The sequence below is a fragment of the Fukomys damarensis genome, unplaced genomic scaffold, assembly GCF_012274545.1.
Source record: "Fukomys damarensis isolate Sample0158 unplaced genomic scaffold, DMR_v1.0_HiC HiC_scaffold_21, whole genome shotgun sequence".
In the NCBI taxonomy this organism is placed as follows: domain Eukaryota; kingdom Metazoa; phylum Chordata; class Mammalia; order Rodentia; family Bathyergidae; genus Fukomys; species Fukomys damarensis.
In genome coordinates this window covers 17,656,849-17,680,223 of record NW_022900933.1, presented here as the reverse complement: position 1 = coordinate 17,680,223, position 23,375 = coordinate 17,656,849, and the positions used below count along the sequence as shown (strand labels likewise).

Genomic DNA, 23,375 nt, shown 5'->3' with positions numbered 1-23,375 from the left:
CAGGCTGATCAGAAGAAGAAGTGGAACTGCCTGGGGTCATTAGGAAGTGGAGAATGAAAGAGGAAGAGCGGTCTCCTCGAGAGACGGCCGCGCACGGGAGCTCTGCATTTGTCCCTGTGGCCCTGAGTGTCATGCAGAAGATGCCCGGCAGAGGTCATGTGCCTTCTGTGGGGGTTTCTGGGGGGAATCACAGTGCTACAGCAGAGGTGGGGAGAAAAATCTCTGACTGGAAGGCAGCTGCCCACGAAAAACCAGGCTCTGGAAGGGTGAAGCCGCACAGAAAGTGGGACCTGAAGTCCTGTGTCTCAGCACTGTGACCGAAACATGAATTCCACTCAGTGGATGCAGCATTAGGAGCGACTGGTTTCTCTGCTCTGTCTGTTAGCAGAGGAGTGAGAAAGAACTGGGCAGAGTGGACCACCAAAAAAGCCAGGCCCTGAAGGAAACTGATGAGAGATCCTTTTCATGCCTCGCCCCAGTCCACATCGATTCTCTATCCTGGAAGAGGAGCCCTCTTCACCGTTTTGTTGGGAGACCAAAGATGCAAAGCTCAGTGAGCACAGGAAGAAAAGGCAGTGCTCAGGGACTGTCTCCCTGTTTTTCTGGGCTGTCTCCCTGGGCTCCGAATTAGGGGGCTCGGCCTAGTGCCCCCGCCTGGATACCCATGGGCAACGGCTGCATTGGTGGGCACTCTATTCCAGAGGCCTTTGGGTTGGGCTCCTCCATGCGCAGCCCACACAGACAGCAGGAGCTCGCACACTGGGAGCAGGTTTTTCAGGGCTCTGGAGCTGAATAGTCACGATAACCCACCACTGGTGTCATCCCGGAGGACAGGAAAGACTGGGTGGGAGAGGTCAGAGCTGAGACCAGGCCTCAGAGCGGCCAGAGCTGCTGGCCCGCAGGTTAGGCACCAAGGGAAGAGACTGAGGTGGCTACTGAAGAAGCTGGACCAAAAGCCTGGCACAGAGATCCCTGCTGCTTTGGTCCCCAGCTGGCTCTGCAGAGGTCATTTAGGTGGCCAGGCCCCACTGCAACCCACTGGCAGGGGAGCCCTGTGCTGAGCTTCCTGCCATCTTGATGTGAGGCACTGGCTTTGTGTTCCTGAGACTCCTGGCTCAGCTGGCCGGGTGCCCTGTGAGTGGGGGATAATAGGACCTGCTGGCTTCTGTGTCCAGATGGCGTTTGCTCTGGGCCTTCTCCCTGATGAAGAACAACCCACTCACAATCTAGAGGGCACTCGACCACGAGGGATGGAAGGTGAGGGCTCACAGTAAGCAGATCTGAGCAGGAAAATCAAGAAGATGCCCAAAGGGAGGGTTAAAGGTACTTCAGGGGCCAAAAAAAAAAAAAGCTCAGCTTCCCAAATACATGAACGAAATAAGAAAAAGAAGGGAAAATATTAGCAGAGTCAGTTGAGCTCATTAGTGGGTAACTGAGGCCAAGGACAAATAGAAGTTCCCACCCCACAGAATGTAGAGTGTCCTGGATTCGGGTAATAAAGGGACACTGGTTTCTTTTATAGTATTTATTTAGAAAAATAAGCCAGCCTTCGTCTTCTCCCTCTGTGCTGGGTCACTCGGCACGGTGTGTGACTCCTGTTTGCAGCTCCACCGACATGGGTGTCCAGCACGCCCTGGTTGGCTCCACGATACCGGAGCCTCAGGCCCATTGCCTGGTACTGTCCTTGAACTCAATCCTCGTCGAGGTCTCTGCTGCCAGGTCTCTAGATGAAGACGGGGCAGTCCGGCCACAGTCTGTGCGCGCTCCCAAGGCTGCAGGAGCGGCAGGGGTGGGGGCTGTGTGCTCTCCTTGCCCAGAAGCTCAGGGCTGGAAGCGTGGGGAACCGACATGGGGCTGGTGGAAGGCATGGGCGCTGTACACCACCTCGGGGGGCGACGGGGTGCTGGAGGCCAGCACAGAGCACAGGGGCTCATGGCTGCTCAGCACCGACGTAAAGTACTTCAGCTCCTCCGTGAGCTGCTTGATCTCCTTGCGCAGGGCTGCGTTCTGTTTCTCCAGGTCTTCGCTCTCCTGTAAGAGGCACGACAGGTATCAGTCATCAGGGTCAGGGAAGGTGGCAAGGCGGGCTGGGCAGGGAGAGGTGCACAGGAAGCCAGGTTTGTTTTGCACAGCTGTGGAGAAGGGCATCAGAGAATTTGAGTGCATGAGTGTGTGTGTACTTGTATGCAGGCGTGGGTGCGTCCACATACATACATATATGTGTGTACCTGTGTGTGCCCAGCGAGTAAGCTGAACCATATGAAATTGCTGATTGCTGTCCATTTTGACCTGTAACAGTAGCAATTTCACATAATTCAATCTGCCCTAGCCCATTTTTCCATTGCTATTTCAAAGTACCAGAGGCTGGTTAATATATAGAAAACAGGATAATTTAATTTGCAGGGCTGGAGGTTCACGGACAAGGCACCAGCATCTGTGTGGCTTCTGGTGAAGGCCACGTGCTTCTCTACACTTGGTGGAAGAGAAAAAAGGCAAGAAAGTGAGTGGGGAAGAGGGCTATCAGAGAGAGGGGAAGAGCTAGGCTCTCTTTATAACAACCACCCTTGTGCCAGCACAGCCCAGTGAGAAAGGCATTAGCCCCCCCGAGGACCTGATCGCCTCAAGAAGGCACCACTGTCTCTCGACACGTTGCGTACCCTGGGGACAAGACCTCACAAGAGCTCTGGTGGGGACAAACCCTCTGGGAACCTCTGGAGTGCACGTGTGTACGCGCTTGCTTGTGCACTGTGTACAAGTGAATCTGAGGGTTGGAGTGGCAAGTGTGCACCAAAGAAAACTGGCTGGCAGTGAGGACATGTTATACCACCCTCCACTCTGGAACACCGTGAGTCTCCAAATGCTTCTGAGGTTTGCCTTTAGTCTTACAGGTGGAGTTCGGGGTTAATCGTCGGCTTCATTTCTAGATCACTTAGGGTCTTTATAGATATTAAAGGGTCAAAAAGAGCCATGGTGTTCCTCTCCCTCTGCCCACTCAAGGGTGTGTTTTACACGTAGACCCTACACCGTCACCCTTGGGGTTGTGTTTCAAGATGTCCTGAAGCCTAGTACATAGGATGTTTAGTACCGAACAGCACTATATATAGTACCCAAGATATACCAAGATGTACCATGTTTTCCCTGTATCCATGACAAAATTTAAATTACAAATGGGACATAGGAAGAGATTAATGATAATTAATAATAAAAGAGAACAATTAAAATGATATGCTGTCCTGAAATTTTTTAAAATGTATGCATTATTTCTGAAATTTTTCATTTAATATTTTCAGACCACTGTTGACTATAGGTAACTAAAACTGCAGGATGGGAAAGCTTGTGAAGAAGACTCCTGTATTCTTGGTATATGCAAAGCCTGTGTAGAAACACAGAGCACCTCGTTGGGAATTTAGCTCAGTGGCTCTGTGCCTGCCTTGCAAGCAAGCACAAGTCCTAAATTTGATCCCCAGTGCTGGAAAAAAAAAAGAAAAAGAAAAAAAAAGAAAAGAAAAGAAAAAAGAAAGAAAGAAACACAAAGCCCCATTTTTTTCCAGAAAAATCTTTCTCCTGCTGCTGAGGAGAAACTTCAAATTTGTGTTTGTCAGACACAGAGTAAAGAGAGCCAATTCCTGGTCTTATCATTTATTAATCAACAGCTGCTCTGGCAATTAGCAGTTGCTGGAAAACAATCCCACCTTCAGAAAGCAGGGTGAATTGCATTTTCTGGGTGATCTGAAGGGTCGCATTCTCATGGGGGGCTCTGCTAAATGCTGGCGCCCACCAGGGCAGGGGAAATGCGATGTGAGATTAAATAGCAGTTCCACTCAAGAGCCAATCTGGTATTGGAGACACCAGGTCTTACTTTTTGAGTTCTAGATGGTTTAGGTCAGCATTTCCAAAACTCACCATGTCATCAGAATTCTAGGGCTAGTTAAAAAAAATACAGTCACAACCCTTCCTGAAGTCTAGAGGCTGGAATTCAATAGATTATTGATTTGGGCAAGGGAGCGCAGGGTCTGGGAATCTGAGTTTTTAGCAAGTGTTTCTGGTCATTTTAATGGCCAAGCAAGTTTGGAAGACCTTGGCTAAATATGACATTAAATTTATTTTTTTTCATTAAGTTTATTGGTACCTTTTAGGTATACCATACAGTAACATTCGTCATCAAGAACTTGTATCTTTACCTGATGTATCTTGGTTCTTATTGACATTGAATTTACTGTAATTACTCAGGCACTTAAGTGCCTATTTAAATCTCTGGCACATCATATGGACACAAATGTCTGTTGGCATCAACTGATGCCATAAAGAAGTTGACTCAAAACTGTAGTGGGCAGTGAGCAGATGTAAAATTAGCTGACATTTGAATTTGCTTTAAACAATCCCTGGGATCATGAGCAGCAGGCTGATGAGAGAACTAGGTGGGACTTGTCAGCTACCCTGCCAGTCATCGGAGCCCAGGAACCCCAGGGGTTTCTGTTTTCAGTGGTGGAGGAGCACGGGGCTGTGGCCCTGACCGTGCAGCTGGCTTCCATCTCTTTTGCAGGACGGATCTAAGCACCCTCAGCCTCAGCCAGCAGTCTCCTGTGCATGGCTGTGCGTAGCAGTCGTGTCCAGATCCCTGCCAAGGAACCCATCTCTAGACAGTGCAGGGAATGCTGGGATGCAGGCCGAGGGAGCTGGAGCTGGTCCGAGTTTCTGCGTGGCCGTCCAGCCTGCTCAGTTGGCTGCTTTCTGGCACGTCCCAGAGTGAGGGCAACCCCAGCCCCTTTACCAAAAGGTAAGACAAGCAAGGAGATGAGACTTGGGGGTGTTGGTAAGACAAGAACTGGGGCCCAGGAGTCTTGGCCCCTTCCTTGAGCCCACTTCCTCGCCCCCTCTGAGAGTTTCCACTGGTGAGAACATTTACTGTAATTTTCAGCGCTCTGAAGAGCCTGGGCAAACCCCAGGCAGGAGGGAGGGGCGGTAGGCAGGTTCTGACCTTCTCCCCACCTAGAGGCAGGCCCAGCTTTCGGGAAGTGATAGCGGGGCCTTCTCCCCAGGCTGCTCTGCCAAGCGCTCTCTGGCTTCTCCCCTGCCTCTGCCTCCCCGTGGATCCCAGAGCCCTAGAAGGTGTGCATAACCGCGGTTGGCTGCCTCTAACCAGAAAACAACCACCAGTGACAAGAAACCGGTCTTAAGCTTGGGAAGCCAGACTGCTTCCTGCTAGGGCCCCCAAGAGAGAAACCTGCTCTGCCTGCCCAGGGGCCACACAGCCGGCCAGGGCTCACTAGAGAAAGGGTTTGACTTCCTTTGTGGGAGGAAGTGGCTGAGCTGGGGCCTCATCCCTCCAAGTCCCTGTCTGCTCAGGCTCAGAGAATTGGTACCCTCCTCTGGGTGATGGTGAACTGGAAAGGGCTCTCACAGCTAAAGGGACATCTGGCCGAGGTGGTCATGCAAGCAGCTTTTAGCCAGAGGAACAACTATCGCGTCCCCTAACTTCCCCTAGTATTCACTGAGGGCGAGGAGGTGAGAAAGTTTGGAAGGAAATTTGGTTTCTGCCATAGTGGGGGAGGGAGGGGTGAGCCTGCCTTAGGCATCCACAGAACTTGCTCTCTGCCTACAAACTCCTCCTCACAGTAGATCTCTGAAATGGACACTGACCCAGCTGCCGTCACTGTCCCCACTCTACAAATGAGGCCAACTGAGAGGATGGGGTAACGTCTACCTCATACCCACCAAATGAGCACAGCAGGGACAGCAGCTGTTAGGAGAAAGTGATACAGGATTTGCCTCAAGTCACATATTTTCTCAGAAACTCAGAAACAGAGTGGTGGACCCAGAGGCCCGGAGCCTGGCAGGGGCCGAGCAGGGTGTGACTTGGGGCTCTGTCCTCCTTCTGTCACACCCACTGCCTGCTTCCTCTGAGGGACTGAGAGTGGACACATGTCTCCAGAGAGCACCAGGAGGTCCTCAGGACCCTGTGATCACCCAGGAGAAAGCTGGGCCTTGGTTCCAGTGATCCTTAAATGCAACCCAAGCCGAGAAGCCCGGTCAGCTGCACTCTTCCGGTCTCAGGGCTGACTCAGGGCCAGACCTTCCTCCTGATGCCTAGCCAACTCCTCAGCATGTGACAGTGTGGGCTCTTTCAGTGATCGCTGGGAAGGCAGTCCCCGACCTTGGGTCCGGATGGGTGATCCTTGGTAATCCACTTGCCTTACTTTATTTTATTTTGTTGTTTTGTTTTTGTTTTTGCCTTCCTTTAAAACAGGAAGTCTGGCCCAAAATAAGGATTCTCAACCCTGTCCACACACTGGGTCCCCTGGGCAGCATTACAATACTGATGTCTGCCTCTGATATAATAGGTCTGAGTGCAGCCAGGGCTCTGGGTTATTAAAGTCTCCCCAGGGAGGGCCGTGGATTTAGCTCAGTGTGAAGCCACTTGCCTCACAAGCACAAGGTTGGCCGAGGTGGTCATGCAAGCAGCTTTTAGCCAGAGGAACAACTATCGCGTCCCCTAACTTCCCCTAGTATTCACTGAGGGCGAGGAGGTGAGAAAGTTTGGAAGGAAATTTGGTTTCTGCCATAGTGGGGGAGGGAGGGGTGAGCCTGCCTTAGGCATCCACAGAACTTGCTCTCTGCCTACAAACTCCTCCTCACAGTAGATCTCTGAAATGGACACTGACCCAGCTGCCGTCACTGTCCCCACTCTACAAATGAGGCCAACTGAGAGGATGGGGTAACGTCTACCTCATACCCACCAAATGAGCACAGCAGGGACAGCAGCTGTTAGGAGAAAGTGATACAGGATTTGCCTCAAGTCACATATTTTCTCAGAAACTCAGAAACAGAGTGGTGGACCCAGAGGCCCGGAGCCTGGCAGGGGCCGAGCAGGGTGTGACTTGGGGCTCTGTCCTCCTTCTGTCACACCCACTGCCTGCTTCCTCTGAGGGACTGAGAGTGGACACATGTCTCCAGAGAGCACCAGGAGGTCCTCAGGACCCTGTGATCACCCAGGAGAAAGCTGGGCCTTGGTTCCAGTGATCCTTAAATGCAACCCAAGCCGAGAAGCCCGGTCAGCTGCACTCTTCCGGTCTCAGGGCTGACTCAGGGCCAGACCTTCCTCCTGATGCCTAGCCAACTCCTCAGCATGTGACAGTGTGGGCTCTTTCAGTGATCGCTGGGAAGGCAGTCCCCGACCTTGGGTCCGGATGGGTGATCCTTGGTAATCCACTTGCCTTACTTTATTTTATTTTGTTGTTTTGTTTTTGTTTTTGCCTTCCTTTAAAACAGGAAGTCTGGCCCAAAATAAGGATTCTCAACCCTGTCCACACACTGGGTCCCCTGGGCAGCATTACAATACTGATGTCTGCCTCTGATATAATAGGTCTGAGTGCAGCCAGGGCTCTGGGTTATTAAAGTCTCCCCAGGGAGGGCCGTGGATTTAGCTCAGTGTGAAGCCACTTGCCTCACAAGCACAAGGTCCCGAGTACGATTCCTGGTACCAAAAAAAAAAAAAAAGTCTCCCCAGGGATATAACGTGCAGTTGATGCTGAAAATCACAGAATTAGAACTCCAGGCTCCTTTACCCTCAAATACTGCAGATTCCAAATCAGTTTCTTAAATATATCAGCAAACTAGAGCCTCTAGCAACTGACCCTGTATGTGCCAGGAGGGAAGTGTGTGTGTGTGTGTGTGTGTGTGTGTGTGCACATATGGGGATAGATAAGTGTAGACTTTATATAAGAAAAATTAGTAGAAGCCAATTTTTAAAAATACCCTCACCGGACTTACTAATAACTAACCTTATTGACTATGACTATGTGTCATTCCCTGTTTATTTTATGGCTTTCATTTGCAACAATCTATGTGGTAAATAATCTTATACCCCTATTACAGAAGAAGAGAAACTAAGGTACAGAGAAGTTAGGAGACCTTCTTCAAGGTCACACAGCTTGGAGTTGCAGCACTAAGACTTAAATTGAAGCAGCCTAGCTGCACAGTCTGTCCCTCCCTCCTCTCTTGCCTTTGCCTCTTTTCCTTTTGATGAAATTCGATAGTTATCTCCTGGGAGGCTTCAGCCCGTTTAGCTTTTCCATTTCACCTTTCCTATTTTCCCACCTTGTACAAATCCACATGCTGATGTTTACAGCTCATCCTCACTTAGTGCCATTTCTGTCAGGAGCCACAGCAGATTGGGGATGGCTAAGTAGAGGCTTCCTGGGGGCCTGGGAACACTCTGGGAAATCCCCTAGTGCAGGCGCCGAAGAAGGGTCACTGGAAGAGCTCTTGGGTGATGGGGAATCCCCAGGCGGTTCCCTTGCGCCAGGCTGCCAAGTTGGGACAGAGACTAAGGGGACAGGCTGGCCTTTCCTATCTGGGCTCTGGTCCATGGTTCTAGCAGGGACTCCCAGGCATTCCAAACAGTGCTTTGTGCTCTCTGCCCTGCCAGCTCTGAGTTAGCACCTGGACCTTCTTGCATTTTCTAATCACAGTTTCCAGAAAGGTGAAAATAGTCCCTGCGTGTGTCTTTCTCAACAGAACATGCAGTCATTTATTGGTAGGATGACCTTTTTAGCTCACACCCACACTTCACCAAGTGGCATTAGAAGTTTATCCTTCTCATCCAGCTATGTGTTCAGTTGCTATTAGTTACCACCAGCTCTGAATGCGTCAGTTGCATGTAAAGGGTGAAACCCACCACTCCTGAAAAAGGTGTCATGCTCAGAGGTGGGTTACTTCCCAAACAGAGGGAGGATATGTGCCCACATCTCCCACCACTCCTGGGGAAGGCAGGCCCAGTACCTGCCTCTCAGCCCCTGAGGAGAGAAGAGAAATTCTCAAGCTACAAGTCACTGCACTGAATGATATACGTGTCTGCTTCTGGAGAAATCCTCATTTTCAGGCCTTTAAAGTTCTCAGGCCTTAAGTTTCTTGCCATCAACAAATGTTTAGAGAGATGCAGGCTCTCAAAAGGCACAGGGTTAGAAGGCTGTCAGTACTGAATGTGAAAACAACTTAGGTTGACTCAGTCAGCATCCTTCCCAAGTAACCTCTCCTCACTTTCTTCTAAAAAAAACTAGGAAAAGGAGCACTCACATGCCCAGCTTCCTTTGCAGCTAGGGATGATCATGTAACAATTCTGACCAATGAGATAAAGCAAAAGTACAGGGGTGGGATGGGAGTGAAGCTTCCCTTCCCACTAAAAAGGCAAATCTTCCCTTCCCACTAAAAAGGCAAAGCCTCCCCTCAGGACTGAAGGTCACCTTCCATTTACCCTCATTACCAACTGGTGCCTAGAAGTTCGGCAGCCATCTTGCTGCCTTTGAGGATGACAGCCACCTACCAGCAGGGAGTAGCTGCACAGACAGGAGGAGCTTGTCTCTTTCCTGTGCTAGCTTGGTCTATCCAGTGCTCAGCTTATTGGTATGTGAAAAAGTGAACCGACTTGACAACATTTCTGTTACTTGCAGCTGAATGCAATCCTGGCTGCTCGTCAAGTTAGGAAGGTTACTATTAATAAGGCAAGTTTTAGAAAACAAACAACAAAAACAAAACAATTCATAATTGCCATTAAAGCAAGTGTTTGAGGTATTTGTTTTGTTTGAAGCCATCAGGCCACTGGGACAGAGCATCTACTATCTACCCACAGAATTGCCCCCAGATTCAGTCCACTTTCTACAACAGACACCTGGCTACGTTTGACTCAACCACGGTTGCACACTGTGGTGCCTGGAGAAGTTTAAATTAAAAACTCTCCATTCCTGGACCAACCCCCAAACCCCATCCCTCCCAAGGCTCCAATTTCATTCTTCTAGGGTGGATCATAGGCATTGAGATTTAAAAAATACTTCCCAGGTGATCTGATATTCAGACAAGTTGGTAATCATGTTCATTATAGACTCCTTCTAAAAATAATGATAACAAATATATGATGTTTAATTTTAGTGCATTTATTAAAATAACTAGGATAGATTACATAGAAATATGAAGAATTTTAAGTTGGGAAAACATTTCTATTCTTTTCTTCCTTTCTTTTCTTTTTTTTTTTTCTTTTTAGTACCAGGAGTCAAACTCAGGACCTTGTGCTTGTGAGGCAGGCAGTGGAACAACTGAGCTAAATCCGTGGCCTAAGGGAAACATTTCTAAACTAAATTTTTTTTCAAAGATAAAAAGTCCACTGAGTACTTTACTATTGTATTACTAATATACTTGGTAAAAATGATACCTGGTAGCCTGGCATAATTCCTTCTTCTGATGGAAAACCAAGAGAGAGGGCATCTATTTAAGTATTATGATTATAAACTTACAAAACTTGAACTCATGAAGGCAGGGGCTACAATTGACTTGTGTGGGTTTTTTCGTTTTTTGTTTGTTTGTTTTGTTTTTTGAGACAGAGTTTAGCTATGTAGTTCAGGCTGGCCTTGAACTCACTATGCAGCCCAGGTTGTCCTTGAACTTGTGGTGATCCTCCTGACTCAGCCCCCCAAGTGCTGGGATTACAGCCATGTGCCACCACACCTGACAGACTTATGTTTTGCTTTCAGTGACAAGGACAGTGCCTGGCACATAGTAAGTGTTCAATAGAGTCATGATGCTTGACTGTCAATTTAGAACCTGTAATAACTTCCCAAAATCTGGGAAGTGTTTATAAGGCAATTGATTAGTGGGGCACAATCATTCTTCCAGCTTGTGGTAAGCATTGCTGTAAAAGATACATGGTGTCACCAGTAGTGAGTTCATGTACCAATTTTACTACATCCTGTGCCTATAGCAATCTGGAGCTGTCAAGGGGGAACCTTTTAGTGATATAATTTTAAATATTTATTTTTGCTAACTGCTTTTATGAAGCTTTCACAGTTTCATTTATTTGTTTATATATGTTACATTTATGCTTATTGCCTTTTCTTTTTTCTTTTTTTTGGTACTGGGGATCGAACTCAGGTCCTTGAGCTTGCAAGGCAGGCGGCGGTACCACTGAGCTAATCTCCGCCCACATTTATGCATATTTCTTCTGTTCACATTGATGTTATGAGTTATCCATTACTAAGGAAGAAGAATAACTTTCTGTGTATCTGTCTCAGGGTAGCACTTTTAACTGGGGTGTTGTTCTTTTGTTTTTTTTCCCCCATAAGGGGCCTTTGTCAAGTTCTGAAAATGATTTTGGTTGTCATAACTGGGTGAAGGGGTTCTACTGGCACTGGCAGATTTTACGTTTCATAATGGACAGGACAACCACACACACACACACAACAAAGAATTAACGGGTTCAAAATGTCAATAGCACCAAGGTTGAGAAACCCTGCCTCAGTGTGTATCGTTTTCATAATCAGAATAGGAAATTAGGTTATTTTCATTTTGGTAGGAAAAATGTTGCATAAGCTTTCTGTTCATATCCTCCTGCTCACTTGATTGATCAAGTTGATGTTTTTCTTTAAAATGATACTTTTTCTGCCGCATACATATTAACTCTGTCTTTATTTCATTTGAAGTAAATATTTCCCCCAATATATTATTGCCCTTTTCAGTTTATAAGTACTACTTTTTTATCTATTTATTATTTGGTACTGGGAATTATATAGCACTACTTTAAAACCTCTTTTACATAAAGAAACATTCGACTTCAGCCCCTATCGGTCTGGAGCTTTCTTTCTGGTCTCTTGCTGTTTGCTTGTGTCCTAGACCTGGTGAGAGTCTGATTGCCAAGCGTACCAGGACAGCCTACTTTGCTTACCCTTTGCAAAGGACAGTGGGACCAACATCACCTATATAGCAATGCTCTGTTCAATAAAGCAGTACAAAGCAAAGGCAGATGGGTGGAAGGGCAGAGGTCTGTGCCCTTGGGCGTCCTTGAGAAAACCAGCAAATTCCTCACTGGAAACAACAGGTTGTTCTGAAAGATCTCTGGGGCTCCTTTTTAATTCTGTGATTCCACGAGCAAGGTAACGTGACCACAATTATTATGATTCCCTCCACAAGACCATGAGGACCCAGATGGTTCCTGTACCGATGCCCCCAGATCTGAGGGCCTTGTGTCCTGTGGACCTAAAACACCCCTCAGAATTGGAGTCAGACTAAGTCCTACAGAGGAGACCAGGAAATTGTTGAGAAGCGTCGGCTCTTGGTGACACTCATTGTGCCCAAGAGAAAGAAGTCTAGATCTGGTGAGGCTGGCTTTATGAAGGTACATGCAAAGCGAGCTGTTGTTAGGTTGTGACCTGGGGCCTGGGGTCCTGTGTAGACACATTCTCTAGTCTCAAGGCCAGGCCTTGTTTTTTATGTTTTTGTTTTTGTTTCTTGAGACAAGGTTTCCCTGTGTAGTTCAGGCTGGCACTGAACTCACTATGTAGCCACGGCTGGCCTTCAACTCAAGGCAATCCTCCTGCCTCAGCCTCCCCAATGCTGGGATTACAGGTGTGTGCTACCATACCCAGCAAGACCAGCCCTTTCAAATGTGCCTTCCAAACCTAACATATGCTAACCCATTACTGAAACAGGTGGGATACTGAATTGCCTTGATGTGTTCTCCTCCCCAAATAGTCAGTGTTTTAGACTATTGTAAACTACTCTGGATTATTTTCAATGGCACACATTCATCACCATAATAAAAATGCAGAAAAGTACTGGATGTAATGTAAACTAACCAAAAATCCAGCACTCAGCAATAGTCACGAGTAGCATTTTGGAGACTATCTTGGCAAATATCTCTTTATAGAAGCACCCATTCCCCAAACTCATAGACTTTATGCCAACAAGATTAAACTCTGAAAATGTATAATTTGCCTTTTGCACTTGATACTACTTCACTGACATCTATGGTGTTAAACACTGATCTGCATAGTCATTTTAATGCCGGCATAAAATTCTGTGGTATAAATGGACCACGATATGCTCACTCTCCATTGTTGACCATCTGCCAAATTTTACAGGATCCATAAGGTGCCCCTTGTTTAGAAATACTGAGGAACTGAGTATACTTAGCCACCTCCTTTGCTTTAAACTCCTGTAAGTGGACTGTCTCAGAGGTTATGCTCATGTAAGATGTTAATATTCATTGCTACGCAGCCCTCTAAAAAATGTCTTTAACCCATGTATGTATAGATATGTTTACTTTCTTGACCAAGCCTAACGATAGATGGAAGAAAAGTAAATTTTGGAGGGTATTGCTTGAACATCAGAAAAATAAATTCAAGAAGAGATTCAAGGAAGAGGTAGGCGAGGGAGGATGAATCCATCTTCATGTGAATTTGGAAAAGGAGGTGGTGTAGTTTGGTAGTTAGGAAGACAGATTCTGAAGTTTCAATTGTACAACCTTGGACAAATTACTGAACCTAATGGAGGGCCCTTTTGTGAAGATTAAATGAGATACTGTCGATAGAGCACACAGTGCACTGTGCCTCACACACAGTCGTGTGATCTATTACTACATTTCAGAAAGGTATTCACAGCAATAGAGGCCCGAGAAAGACATCTCTTTCCCATAGATGGTTCAGTGACTTTCCGCTGAATTTTTCAAAGGTGGAACTAGCTGGAACATTCTCTCCGTGTCTTATTGACCCGTGACTTCTCTGTACTGATGAACATTAAAACATGGTCTCCCCGATAGAGAAAAAGGACTCTGGGGGTGAAATAGGACCTGAAGTAGCCTTCTCTCCCAGGTGCCCCCAGAAGGCCCAAGAACAGCAGCCATACTATGGGGCCCAGGAAGTTAATATCTTTGCTGAGTTTCTTTGTCTCCATTACTCAATTAATTGTAAAAACTTTATTTCTCATAGCATTAGCTCAAAGCCTCGTTTAATACCTAATTTAGACTCGTGACTTTTTTGGATCATATATGGCATTAAACATATATCTGGAGCTTGTAAACCCCTCTCTTTCTGTAGTGCAAGATCCCTTCAGGATCCAGCCCTAGGTAAGCACTTGACCCATCTCTATGCCTCAAAGGAGTATCTAAGTCTCCAGCTACAGAATTTGGCCCTGTTACTGTAACTCTCTCCCAGTGCCATGCTGGAGGTCAGATCTGCCCTCCCTCTGGCGAAGCTTGAGCTAATATTGCTGTCTGCCTCGACTCCTCAACTTTTAGCCTTTTCATGAACTGTGCTTCCACTGACCCTGGATGTTGACTCGAAGTCCTTTCTGTTGCAAGCCATCAGAGAGCCGAAACAGTCGACCAGATCAGCTACATAAAGGGAGCCAGAGTGCCTCTCTTTATAATGGCTCACCCAGCACTGTGGACCTCAGGCTCACTCAAATCCCAACCGACAGTTGGTTCTCCCCGGAAGGACTGATGTATTTACCTAGGATGCTCAAAGGATAAAGTGCAGGACTGACTGTCCTATGTTTGATATCAAAACTAAAAAAGGAAATCATCCTAATGTCATGACCAATGTTGAGAATTTCAATTTCAGTATCTCTATTATAAAAATAAAAGCAAATAACTTTTTTTAAAACAGCCAAATTAGTAAAAGGGTAAAAAAAATTGCAGAATATCTTCCTCTTGCCTTAAATCTTTAGTCTTACATTTCAGAATACATACTCAAAAAGTACCAATAAACTCAATGAGGAAAAAAAAAAAGAAGTGGAGAGAGGGAGCTGCTAAAATCCCTACACTTACTGCCATACTTTATATAACATCGATTTTTTTTTTTTACCTTAGATCAGGAATAAGACAAAGCTGTGTGCTCTTGCCACTTTTATTCAACTTTTCATGGGTTCTAACCAGAACAACTTAGCAAGAAAAAGAAATAAAATGGACCTATGCTGAAAAGAAAATTAAAAAGAAGAAGAAAGAAATACCATTAACAATGGTGTGATGATCTATTTGAAAATTTTTGTAGATTTATGTACACATATCCTTAGTCTGTCTTATTAAAAAGACAAATTAGAGCAACCTAGGTACCATTTTCCTACGTTTTTTATGTAAGAGTAAAGAAACAGGAGCTGGAGGTTTAGCTCAGTGGTTCTGCCGCCTGCCTTGCAAGCACAAGGACCTGAGTTCAATCCCCGGTACCAAAAAAAAAAAAAAAAAAGAAAAAGAAAAAAGAAACAAAAGAGTAAAGAAACATAATTTTTCCAGATAATACATGCAGATACAGAACTTTCATTGTTGTAATACCTCCCTAGCATTCCAATGAAAGGATAAACAGTAATTCATTTCATCATTCCATTATTGGTGGAGATTTAGCTTGTTTCTTTGCTAAAAGAAACTGCATCAAGGATCATTTTCAGATTTACAGGGTTGAATAGTCTGTGGGCATGGGTGTGTCTGTGCACAGACGTGGACATGGCAAAGTGCCGAGTCACACGGGATTTGAATGTATGATTTGGATGGACCTTGTCCAGCTGCCCTCCCCTGGGTTTGGACCAACTAAATTCCTCCTAGGACGGAGCAGGGGTTCCTGCTTCTCCACCTCCTTGGGAGCACTGCGCCTTAACAGCATCTTTCATCCCTGTCAGTCTGGCTGAGAAGTCTCACTTTAGTGTTAGCTGGCACTTCCCCAGCTGAGTGAGGGCTCTCATATCTTCACATGTGTTCACCATTTGTTTCTTTTGCCCTGTCAGTTGCCTATTTCGTGGCCACTGCTCATTTTTCTTTTGGGTTGTTAATAATTTTCCTGTTCGTGAGAGCTGTCATATACTAAGCAAACAGGCCTTTTTAGGTCATACACTTCACAGACATTTTTCCCCAGGTTGGCATTTGCCTTTGATTTTTGCATGCAGGGTTCAAGATACGTAGAAATTTTCACTTTTATAGATGAAGGTAATGTAATATCATCCTTTCTCTCATGGTTTCTGGGTTTTGTATTTTATTTGAAAAAGCCTTCTTCATGCCAAGTTAAAATTTGTAACACTCATATGCTTTTTCAAATTTCTTTACTTTCCTTTTTAATTTATTTAATTAATTAATTTACTTATTTATTTTGGTTTTTTTGAGAGTCTCACTATTACTCATATGCTTTTTCAAATTTCTTTACTTTCCTTTTTAATTTATTTAATTAATTAATTTACTTATTTATTTTGGTTTTTTTGAGACAGTCTCACTATGTAGTTGAGACTGACCTGGAACTCACTAGGTAGCCCAGGCTGGTCTCGAACTCACAGCGATCCTCCTGCCTCAGCCTCCCGCGTGCTGGGATGACAGGTGTGCACCACCACGTTCCTTTTTTAAAAAAATTAATCTATCTGTGTTGTCTAAGGAATAAAAGAATCAACTTTGTCTCTTTTCCCCAGTTACTACCTGGCCAGTTGTCCCAATTATTGAATGATTCAGCTTGCTCTCGCTGGTTTGAAGTGCCACCTGGCAGTTTTATATTTGCTTCTTAGAAATTGTCATGTACATTTCTGTCCTAAAATTGGAACAATGGTGTGTTTTTTGTATCCTACTTCTGTTCAGTGTTCTGTTTTCTCCACATCGTTTTAATGTAATCAGATCATCTTCTCTCATTACCCTTCTTCTTTAGAATTTTCCTGGCAACTTACACGTGGTTCTTTTTCACTGGAAACATAAAATAGCTTATCTGTTTCACCCCAATTCCTGGAAAGCCCTAATGGATTTTTATTGGGATCATAGAAATGTATATATTAATTTAATAAAAAATATTATCTTTATATATCTTTCCATTTAATTTTGAATCTTTTTTGTTTCGGTTTAGCTTGGTTTTTTGAGACAGGCTCTCAGTATGTAATTCAGGCTGGCCTTGAACTCACTATGTAGCCCAGGGTGGCCTCACACTCACAATGATCCTCCTGCCTCAGCCTCCTGATTGTTGGTATTGTTGGTGTGCACCACCAAGCCCAGCCATATTTGAACCTTTTAAAAGTCACTTAGGATAACTTAGAAGTTTTTTTTAATTAAGTCCTTCATATTCCTTGTTAAATATTTCACCTTCTTTACATGTATTGTTCTTGATATTATAAATGGAATTTTTCCTTCCATTAAATTTGCTAATTGGTGATAGCTTGCAGATAGAATAGTTATTAATTTCTGTATTAATTTTGGAAGCTCTCTGCCTTTTCTCATTGTTTCTATTAGTCTTTGGCTAATTATTTTGGATCCACTTATTAGTTACTGATATTTTTAGAGACTAACCGGCCAAATTATGCCTTTCTCATTTCTAATCAATGCCTCCACTCTTCCTAGCAGGCCCTACAGTTGCCTGTGAGAGAAAAGGAACGTGTGACCTTTGCTCATATGGGATACGGAACAGAAGGAGAACTAAAACAAAGAGAAGGACCACCTGATCCACTTTACATGAAGCGAGTAAATGCTGGGGGTGTTGTAACTCAATCATCAAAAGAGGCTTCTTTTCACCTCTGTCATTTTAAAAGCAATCAGCTTACACTGTCTTGATGTAAGCCATTTATAGGACAGAAACTTCAAATGGTAAGTGGCAAACCCTCCATGATCTTGCTGGAGAAATAAGATAACTGAGAACTTTAAGGCAGATAGTATGACCACAGTGGACATCAAGGAAGCAATATCACCTCAGCTTATGCGAGGCTAGCACCCACCCTAAGATGAGTATGGCCTTCATTTGTTACTGTGCTCTTGGTAGCTTCTAAACTCTCACTCACAGGGTCTTGGTAGACGGCTGCTATGGGACCATCTGAGAGCCAGGCAAAGATTCCAGAGCCTCAGCTTGTGGAGCAGGTGTGGAAAAGAGCCAAGGGAAAACCCAGCCTTAAAACCTAAGACGCTGGTGGTGAACCAGAAGGTTTTCTACTTGAATCACAAACATGATTAAGAGGAGAATGGATGAAGAAAAGTGATTGTTGACTAAGAGGAAAGGAACAGCTGAAACCACAGCTGAAACAGAGCCCTCTGTTTGATGGCGGCGACTTACGTGCTCCTGCTGAACGCTCCCACCTGAGGCCAAGACACCTTAGCTGCCTTGGCAGCAACCGTAGGGCCATGCACATCTGTCGTGACCTGCCACTGAGCAGGACTGAAGGTGCTGCCGTGGTGCCCAAAAGAAGCAATAGCGGGGGACTTTGTGTTCAGGAGGTGGGAAGGTGGGAACGCTCCAGAGGGTGGGTGTGGGCGTGTTGGCGGCATAACTAGGGAGCCAAAGACCCTCAGGCTCTAGAGATTTCCCAGTAGAGTCAGTGTGATCAGGCTGAGTCTCTTGGTTCTGACTGTTGTCTTACAGAGAGAGAGACGCTGAGTCACAGGCAAAAAAGTTGCTGCAGCAGACACGCATGTATGTGTCAGCTCGTAAATATACCCTCAGATGTTGGACAGAGACCAGTGGGTTAAATTTATAGGGTCCTAGGGTGCAGGTCAAGATAGGTGAGACTCCACTGCTCGTATGCTAGGCAGGATAGTGTTCTTTGTCACTCATTTGGGATTATTTACCTTTTTTTTTTAACGAGTACAAAATTATTATTATAATTCTTATTGTACTTGAATATTTTTATTTTTACTGATTTTCCAAGCACCGTTTTTGCGCTTTTATCCTCACTGGATGAGGCAATCACTATCATTTCCCACTCTATAGATAAGCAAACTGAGTCTGAGGGAGATTTGAGAACATTTTTGGGATCAGAGTTGTAAGGTGCAGAGCTGAGATTCAAACCCTGTTCTTCTGACCACATTATGTTGAGCTCTGCTTACTTTCTGTTTCTAATTCTTCTTTTGGGGCGGTGGGGTTGAGACAGGGTCTTGCTACGTAGTTCAGGCTGGCTTGTGGACTCACTATATAGCACAGGCTGACCTCAAACTCATGGCAGTCCTCCTGCCCCAGCCTCCTGAGTTTGAGATTACTTTTTTTTAAAATAACTCAAAAACATATTTTATCCTTTTAGGTTTGCTTCATCTGTTTGCTTACTCTAAAATATTAAATGAGAACCAGAATCAAATAGAGAAAATGAGTGATCACAGATGTCCAAGCTTGAAATAATAAGAGAAAACCTAAACTTCAAGGAAATCATGGGGACCATATAGGTAGCAGGGGCACGGACAATTTAACACTTTAACTTATCACAGTTGGTATAGACTGACTGTTCACTCATTTTTTAAAAATTCAACACATACTTGCAAACTTAAACTACATTAGCGTGCAATAGAAGACATACCGAGCGCATTTCAAATAAAACACAAGCATCATTCAGAGAGGTTGCTGCAGCCTGATCTGTTTCCTGCGAAGCTAAAAGAAGCATCTTCCCCAGCTCCCAAACCTACATCTTACTTATTCTTGAGAAAGATAAAAACAGCCATGCAACTAGCTGATCGCCATGCTAATCACCCCAATAAATAACAAGCTTCTTCATTTGTGATGCCAATTGTCTTTTTTACCATGGAAAGAAATCCCTAAGCTGTTAGAGGCAAGGGAGTGTTCTAGGAGGAGGGGCAGAAAGGAAGCATTGTTACAGGAAGGGATGAGGGCACGAAAGTGGCAGGAACCAGTGAAGTAAGAGTCAGTTGAAAAAGAACTGAACTGGGGCAGAGTGAAGAGAGGTAGGGCAATGAGGCTGGGCAAAGAGGAGGCGCACTGCTTTGTGAAACACAGATCTGCAAGTCAGCCCCACCCAAAGCCCTCTGCCTGCCCAAGAGTCAAAGCCTTCTCCGGGCAAGTTTGGAACCAGTGGCGACTCAGCCAGTATGGGGACCGTCCCAGATTAGTGCACTTGAAATTGCATGTTTCACAGACTCCTTGGGATACCATGAATGCTAGAAGTTTCAAAATAGAATTTAATGATGCTTAGAAAAGAGGAGTAGGTGCTCGCTTCGGCAGCACATATACTAAAACTAGAAGAGGAGTAAGGTACAGCATTGAGGAGACCTCTTTCTTCTAAATGTGGGGACACCTGGGTTGCTGCTCTGCTGCCTTACAAAGGGACAAGATTATGTGTGGTCCCAAAGCATTTAACACCTCCTGAATCCTCCCTGAGTCACGCTTCCTTCTGCTCTAGTGGCTCTTGATGATGGAGCTCTCTCCCGCTGCCCTCTCTCCGAGCAGGTGGTTCTGGGATTCCAGCACCCAGATCCTCTGCTCCACAGGCCCTTCCAGGGTAGAAAGGCTCTCATCGCTGTGCTCAGCCTCCTGCCCATTCTCCACCACAGAACTTCTTCAGTGTCGTCCTCCTCGGAGGGCCTGTTCTCCGCCCTCGCCCTGCAGCCCTTTCACTCTGCACACACACATTTGCATGCAGGGGTCTGAGTGTCTCTGGGTGGGTGTGGGCAGCAAAAGAGCGAAGGGGAGTCGGAACACTTACCAAGTGCAAAGTGTCAGCTTTCTGAGTCTGTCTCTGTCGGCTTTTCTGGGCAGCAATGCGATTTTTCTCTCTTCTCTGAACTTTTCTCACATCATCAGATGAGTCCTGGGAAGCAGAGATGAGAATTAGGCAAGTCTATTCCTGTTCAAGCTGTCGTGGCATTTAGTGCCACTCAACCATCCACCCACCTGTCCACCTACCTATCTACCCAGCCATGCACGTACCCAGCCATCCACATACCCAGCCATCCAGGGATCCTTTCCATTTATCCATAGATTCCATTTATCCATTTATCTTTCCATGTCTTTGTCTCTTCATGTATGCATCAATCTCTTTATTTAAAGTCCTATACCCAAAGGACCACTTTTTTCCAGACCTTGTTATATATCCTCAGGCCTCTATGCCTTTTTTGGCCAAAGGCTACAGGAAGAAGAGATCTTGAGGTCTCAATAGAGCTTTTTTTTTTTTTTCAAAAATGGTAAAAGGCAGTGAAGTGCGTTTCATCTCCTCTCTTCTTCACGACTGCTCTACCCTCTCTCATTTTTTAGCCTAGAACCTCTTGCTGCTCTTTTCTGCTTTTACTTTTTTTCCCCCTTCAAAACTTTGTTAAGCACCTACTATGTGCCGGCTTCTGCTCAAGTGCTTTCAGAGGTGCTCTGGTTTAATCCCCAATTCTGTGAGGTGTGTATTATTATTTCCATTTTATTAGGAGGCGACTGGGGCTCTAAGAGTTGGCCCACGAACTCACAGTAATCTGGAAGTGCTGCACCTCTCAGGGCAGAGTGTGAAGCCTTCGAAGGACTCCCTCATCACCAGAGACATCACTGCTGTGCACCCTAGGAGGGTCTGCTACTGCATCGTCTCTGGACAGAGGGCATCAGTCCAAAGCTGCCCTTTCTTTTCCTTCATTGCCTTCACCACGCTCTGCCTGCATGACCTTCTCCAAGGCTCTGAGTGCAAAGCCCAGTACAAATGAGATGCCAAAGTGAACATTATAATGGAGTTACCTGCTGTGGTGGATTATGGATGGGGTTTGGGAGGATAAAGAGATCGATGTGTATCTTCTAACTATACCCTTAAGTGGGCATGACCTCTGCTTGGCTGGAGATTAGTGGCAGCTTTCTCTAGATGCTGTAGGTTAACATAGACATCTGGAAAAATGACTTCTGCAACTCCTGACCTGTTCCCTTGCACATTCTGCAGGCCAGAGAGGCACACCTCCTCGGGGCAAGACTCTATGGTGTGCCCAATGTGACCCATCCTTCCAGGTCATTGCAGTAACAGGGTATTGGGTTAACTGGGAAGGAAGTGCTCTTCCTCTAAGGGGTACAGGGGACTAGGTTACCATGGAAGCCATGAGTAATTTCCTTCCTAAGAAGAGTACAGTTCAGATTTCTAGGCAGTGTGAGCCACTCAGATATCATGTTGAGCAGAGGACTGGATTGTTGTCCCTCTCAAAGTCTCCACTTGGACTTTGATTAACCTGCTGTTCTTCTGTTAGTTGATTTTTGATAGATGTTATATCAGATAGTAATACACTTTTATTTTGGCTGCAATATTTTGCAAGACCCCTGATATCTGTACTAAGGAGAGAATGTAGGTTTTAAAACACAGAATTAGAGAAGAGTTTAATCCATGGATATATGCTGGCTGCAAAGGAGAGGAGGACTTCTTATAGTGAGGGAGGTCAGAAATGTGGTAAAGAGAAAGAAGGTCCCAGCTGGGCAAGGGCTGCGTGGCTATAACCTCAGCTACTTGGAAGGCTGATGCAGGAAGATTGCAAGTTCAAATCCAACCTGGGCAATTTAGCAAGACCCTATCCCAGTGGGAAAAAGAATAGGCTGGGCTGTAATTCAGTGTTAAAGCGCTTGCCTAGTATGTGGGAAGCTCCAGATTCAACTCAGAGGGAGCGGGGAGATTGATTCATTTTTTGGCAACCCTCCAGCTGAAAACTTTGGCTCAGAAGTCAATCTAGACTCCAAACACTAGTCCTGTTTTTTTCCCATTCTATAGATAAAGAACCCAAGCCTTAGGGAGATTGAGACCATTTTGGGGGTCACTGGCAAACGTTTCCAAGTCTTCAGGGCTACTTTTTATTTCCTTCCTCCTGTCCAGAAGCCACAGGGAAGGACGTGTGGGCTGCACTCCAGCATCCCTCTCTGCCCACTGGTTGTGCTAGCAACAGAGGCAGTGCCTGTACACACAGAGCCTTCCGTGCTGGCTGCCTCCTGAATGTCGGACCCTTTTCTCTCTTGCCACCTGGGCTCTTCCTGGGAAACTACACATCTAGGGCTTGGGTCACACGTGCCTGAATCTCACTAGAAAGCTCTCGTGCTCATTTGTCTACAGCCTTGGAGAACAGGATACACCTTTTCCTCTGAGTTCTTTGATATTCATCCTCCTCTTTGCTTCCTAGAAAGTTTTGTGGTGGGAACCACAGCGAGGCAGAGGCAATGGGCACCGATGATGCAGAGGAAAAAAGCTTTAGCAGACAGGTGGTGGAAGGGGGGTCGCCACTGCAATGGACGCCTGAGCTGCATTGGGGTCCAACAACTGGGTGCTCATGCCATGAGCCACGTCCTCCCTCCACAGCTCCTGGGGCAGGACCAAGAAAGCCTGACCCTGTTCCTGCCCCCGCACCCGGCAGAATCAGAGGTAGAAGAGGGGGACCGGGGACTCTACCTGCTTGCCAGGGGGAGGAGAGCGACTGAAGCTGGAGTCACTGCTGTCAGAGTTGTGAGGCATGGCTGAAGTCTTTCCGGCACGGTGCTCGCTCAAGGGACGCCTCCGGGCTCTCTCGTCACCAGCTGACCTTCTTCCCTAACTGTCCCAGGCCACCAGCCCTGCACCTTTCACTGGTGCCTCCTCTGCTTGTCCTGCGACCACCTCAGACCCCTGTGTCCTCCTCACTCTGGGGTGCAGAGGGACTGCTCCCCACAGGGACATCTCGCTTGCTTTGGGGCTTGTGCGCGCGCTCTCTCTTGTGGTTTCTGGTAATTCATGCTGGAAGTCACATGGGCGGAAACTTCAACAACTTAGAAGGTAGTTTGAGAGAAAATATATCTCTGGGAAAAGACCCACTGAATTATGTGAAAGAAAAAAAAATACACGAAACCCCAAATACCTTTCGACAGTTTGAAAGCCAGAGCAGCTCTCTTCAATGATGAAGATAAAAGAGAAAAACA

At 45.9% G+C, this 23,375-nt stretch overlaps 1 protein-coding gene across 1 annotated transcript; it reads right to left on the bottom strand.

The window, feature by feature from the left end:
* Nucleotides 1-1,230: 1,230 nt before the first annotated feature.
* Batf (basic leucine zipper ATF-like transcription factor) lies at nt 1,231-23,149 on the bottom strand. Its single transcript, XM_010645538.2, has 3 exons — nt 22,873-23,149; nt 20,191-20,295; nt 1,231-2,031 (listed from the first exon to the last, which is right to left on the bottom strand). The coding sequence occupies exons 1-3, from the start codon at nt 22,933-22,935 to the stop codon at nt 1,822-1,824; spliced, it is 378 nt and encodes a 125-aa protein (XP_010643840.1). The 5' UTR covers nt 22,936-23,149; the 3' UTR covers nt 1,231-1,821.
* Between the last annotated feature and the right edge of the window lie 226 nt (nt 23,150-23,375).

Coding starts and splice junctions, on each gene's coding strand:
- Batf (XM_010645538.2), bottom strand. CDS start 22,935: ATGCCTCACAACTCTGACAGCAGTGACTCCAGCTTCAGTCGCTCTCCT. Junction 20,296..22,872: donor CTCCTCCCCCTGGCAAGCAG/GTAGAGTCCCCG, acceptor TCTGCTTCCCAG/GACTCATCTGATGATGTGAG. Junction 2,032..20,190: donor AAGCTGACACTTTGCACTTG/GTAAGTGTTCCG, acceptor TGCCTCTTACAG/GAGAGCGAAGACCTGGAGAA.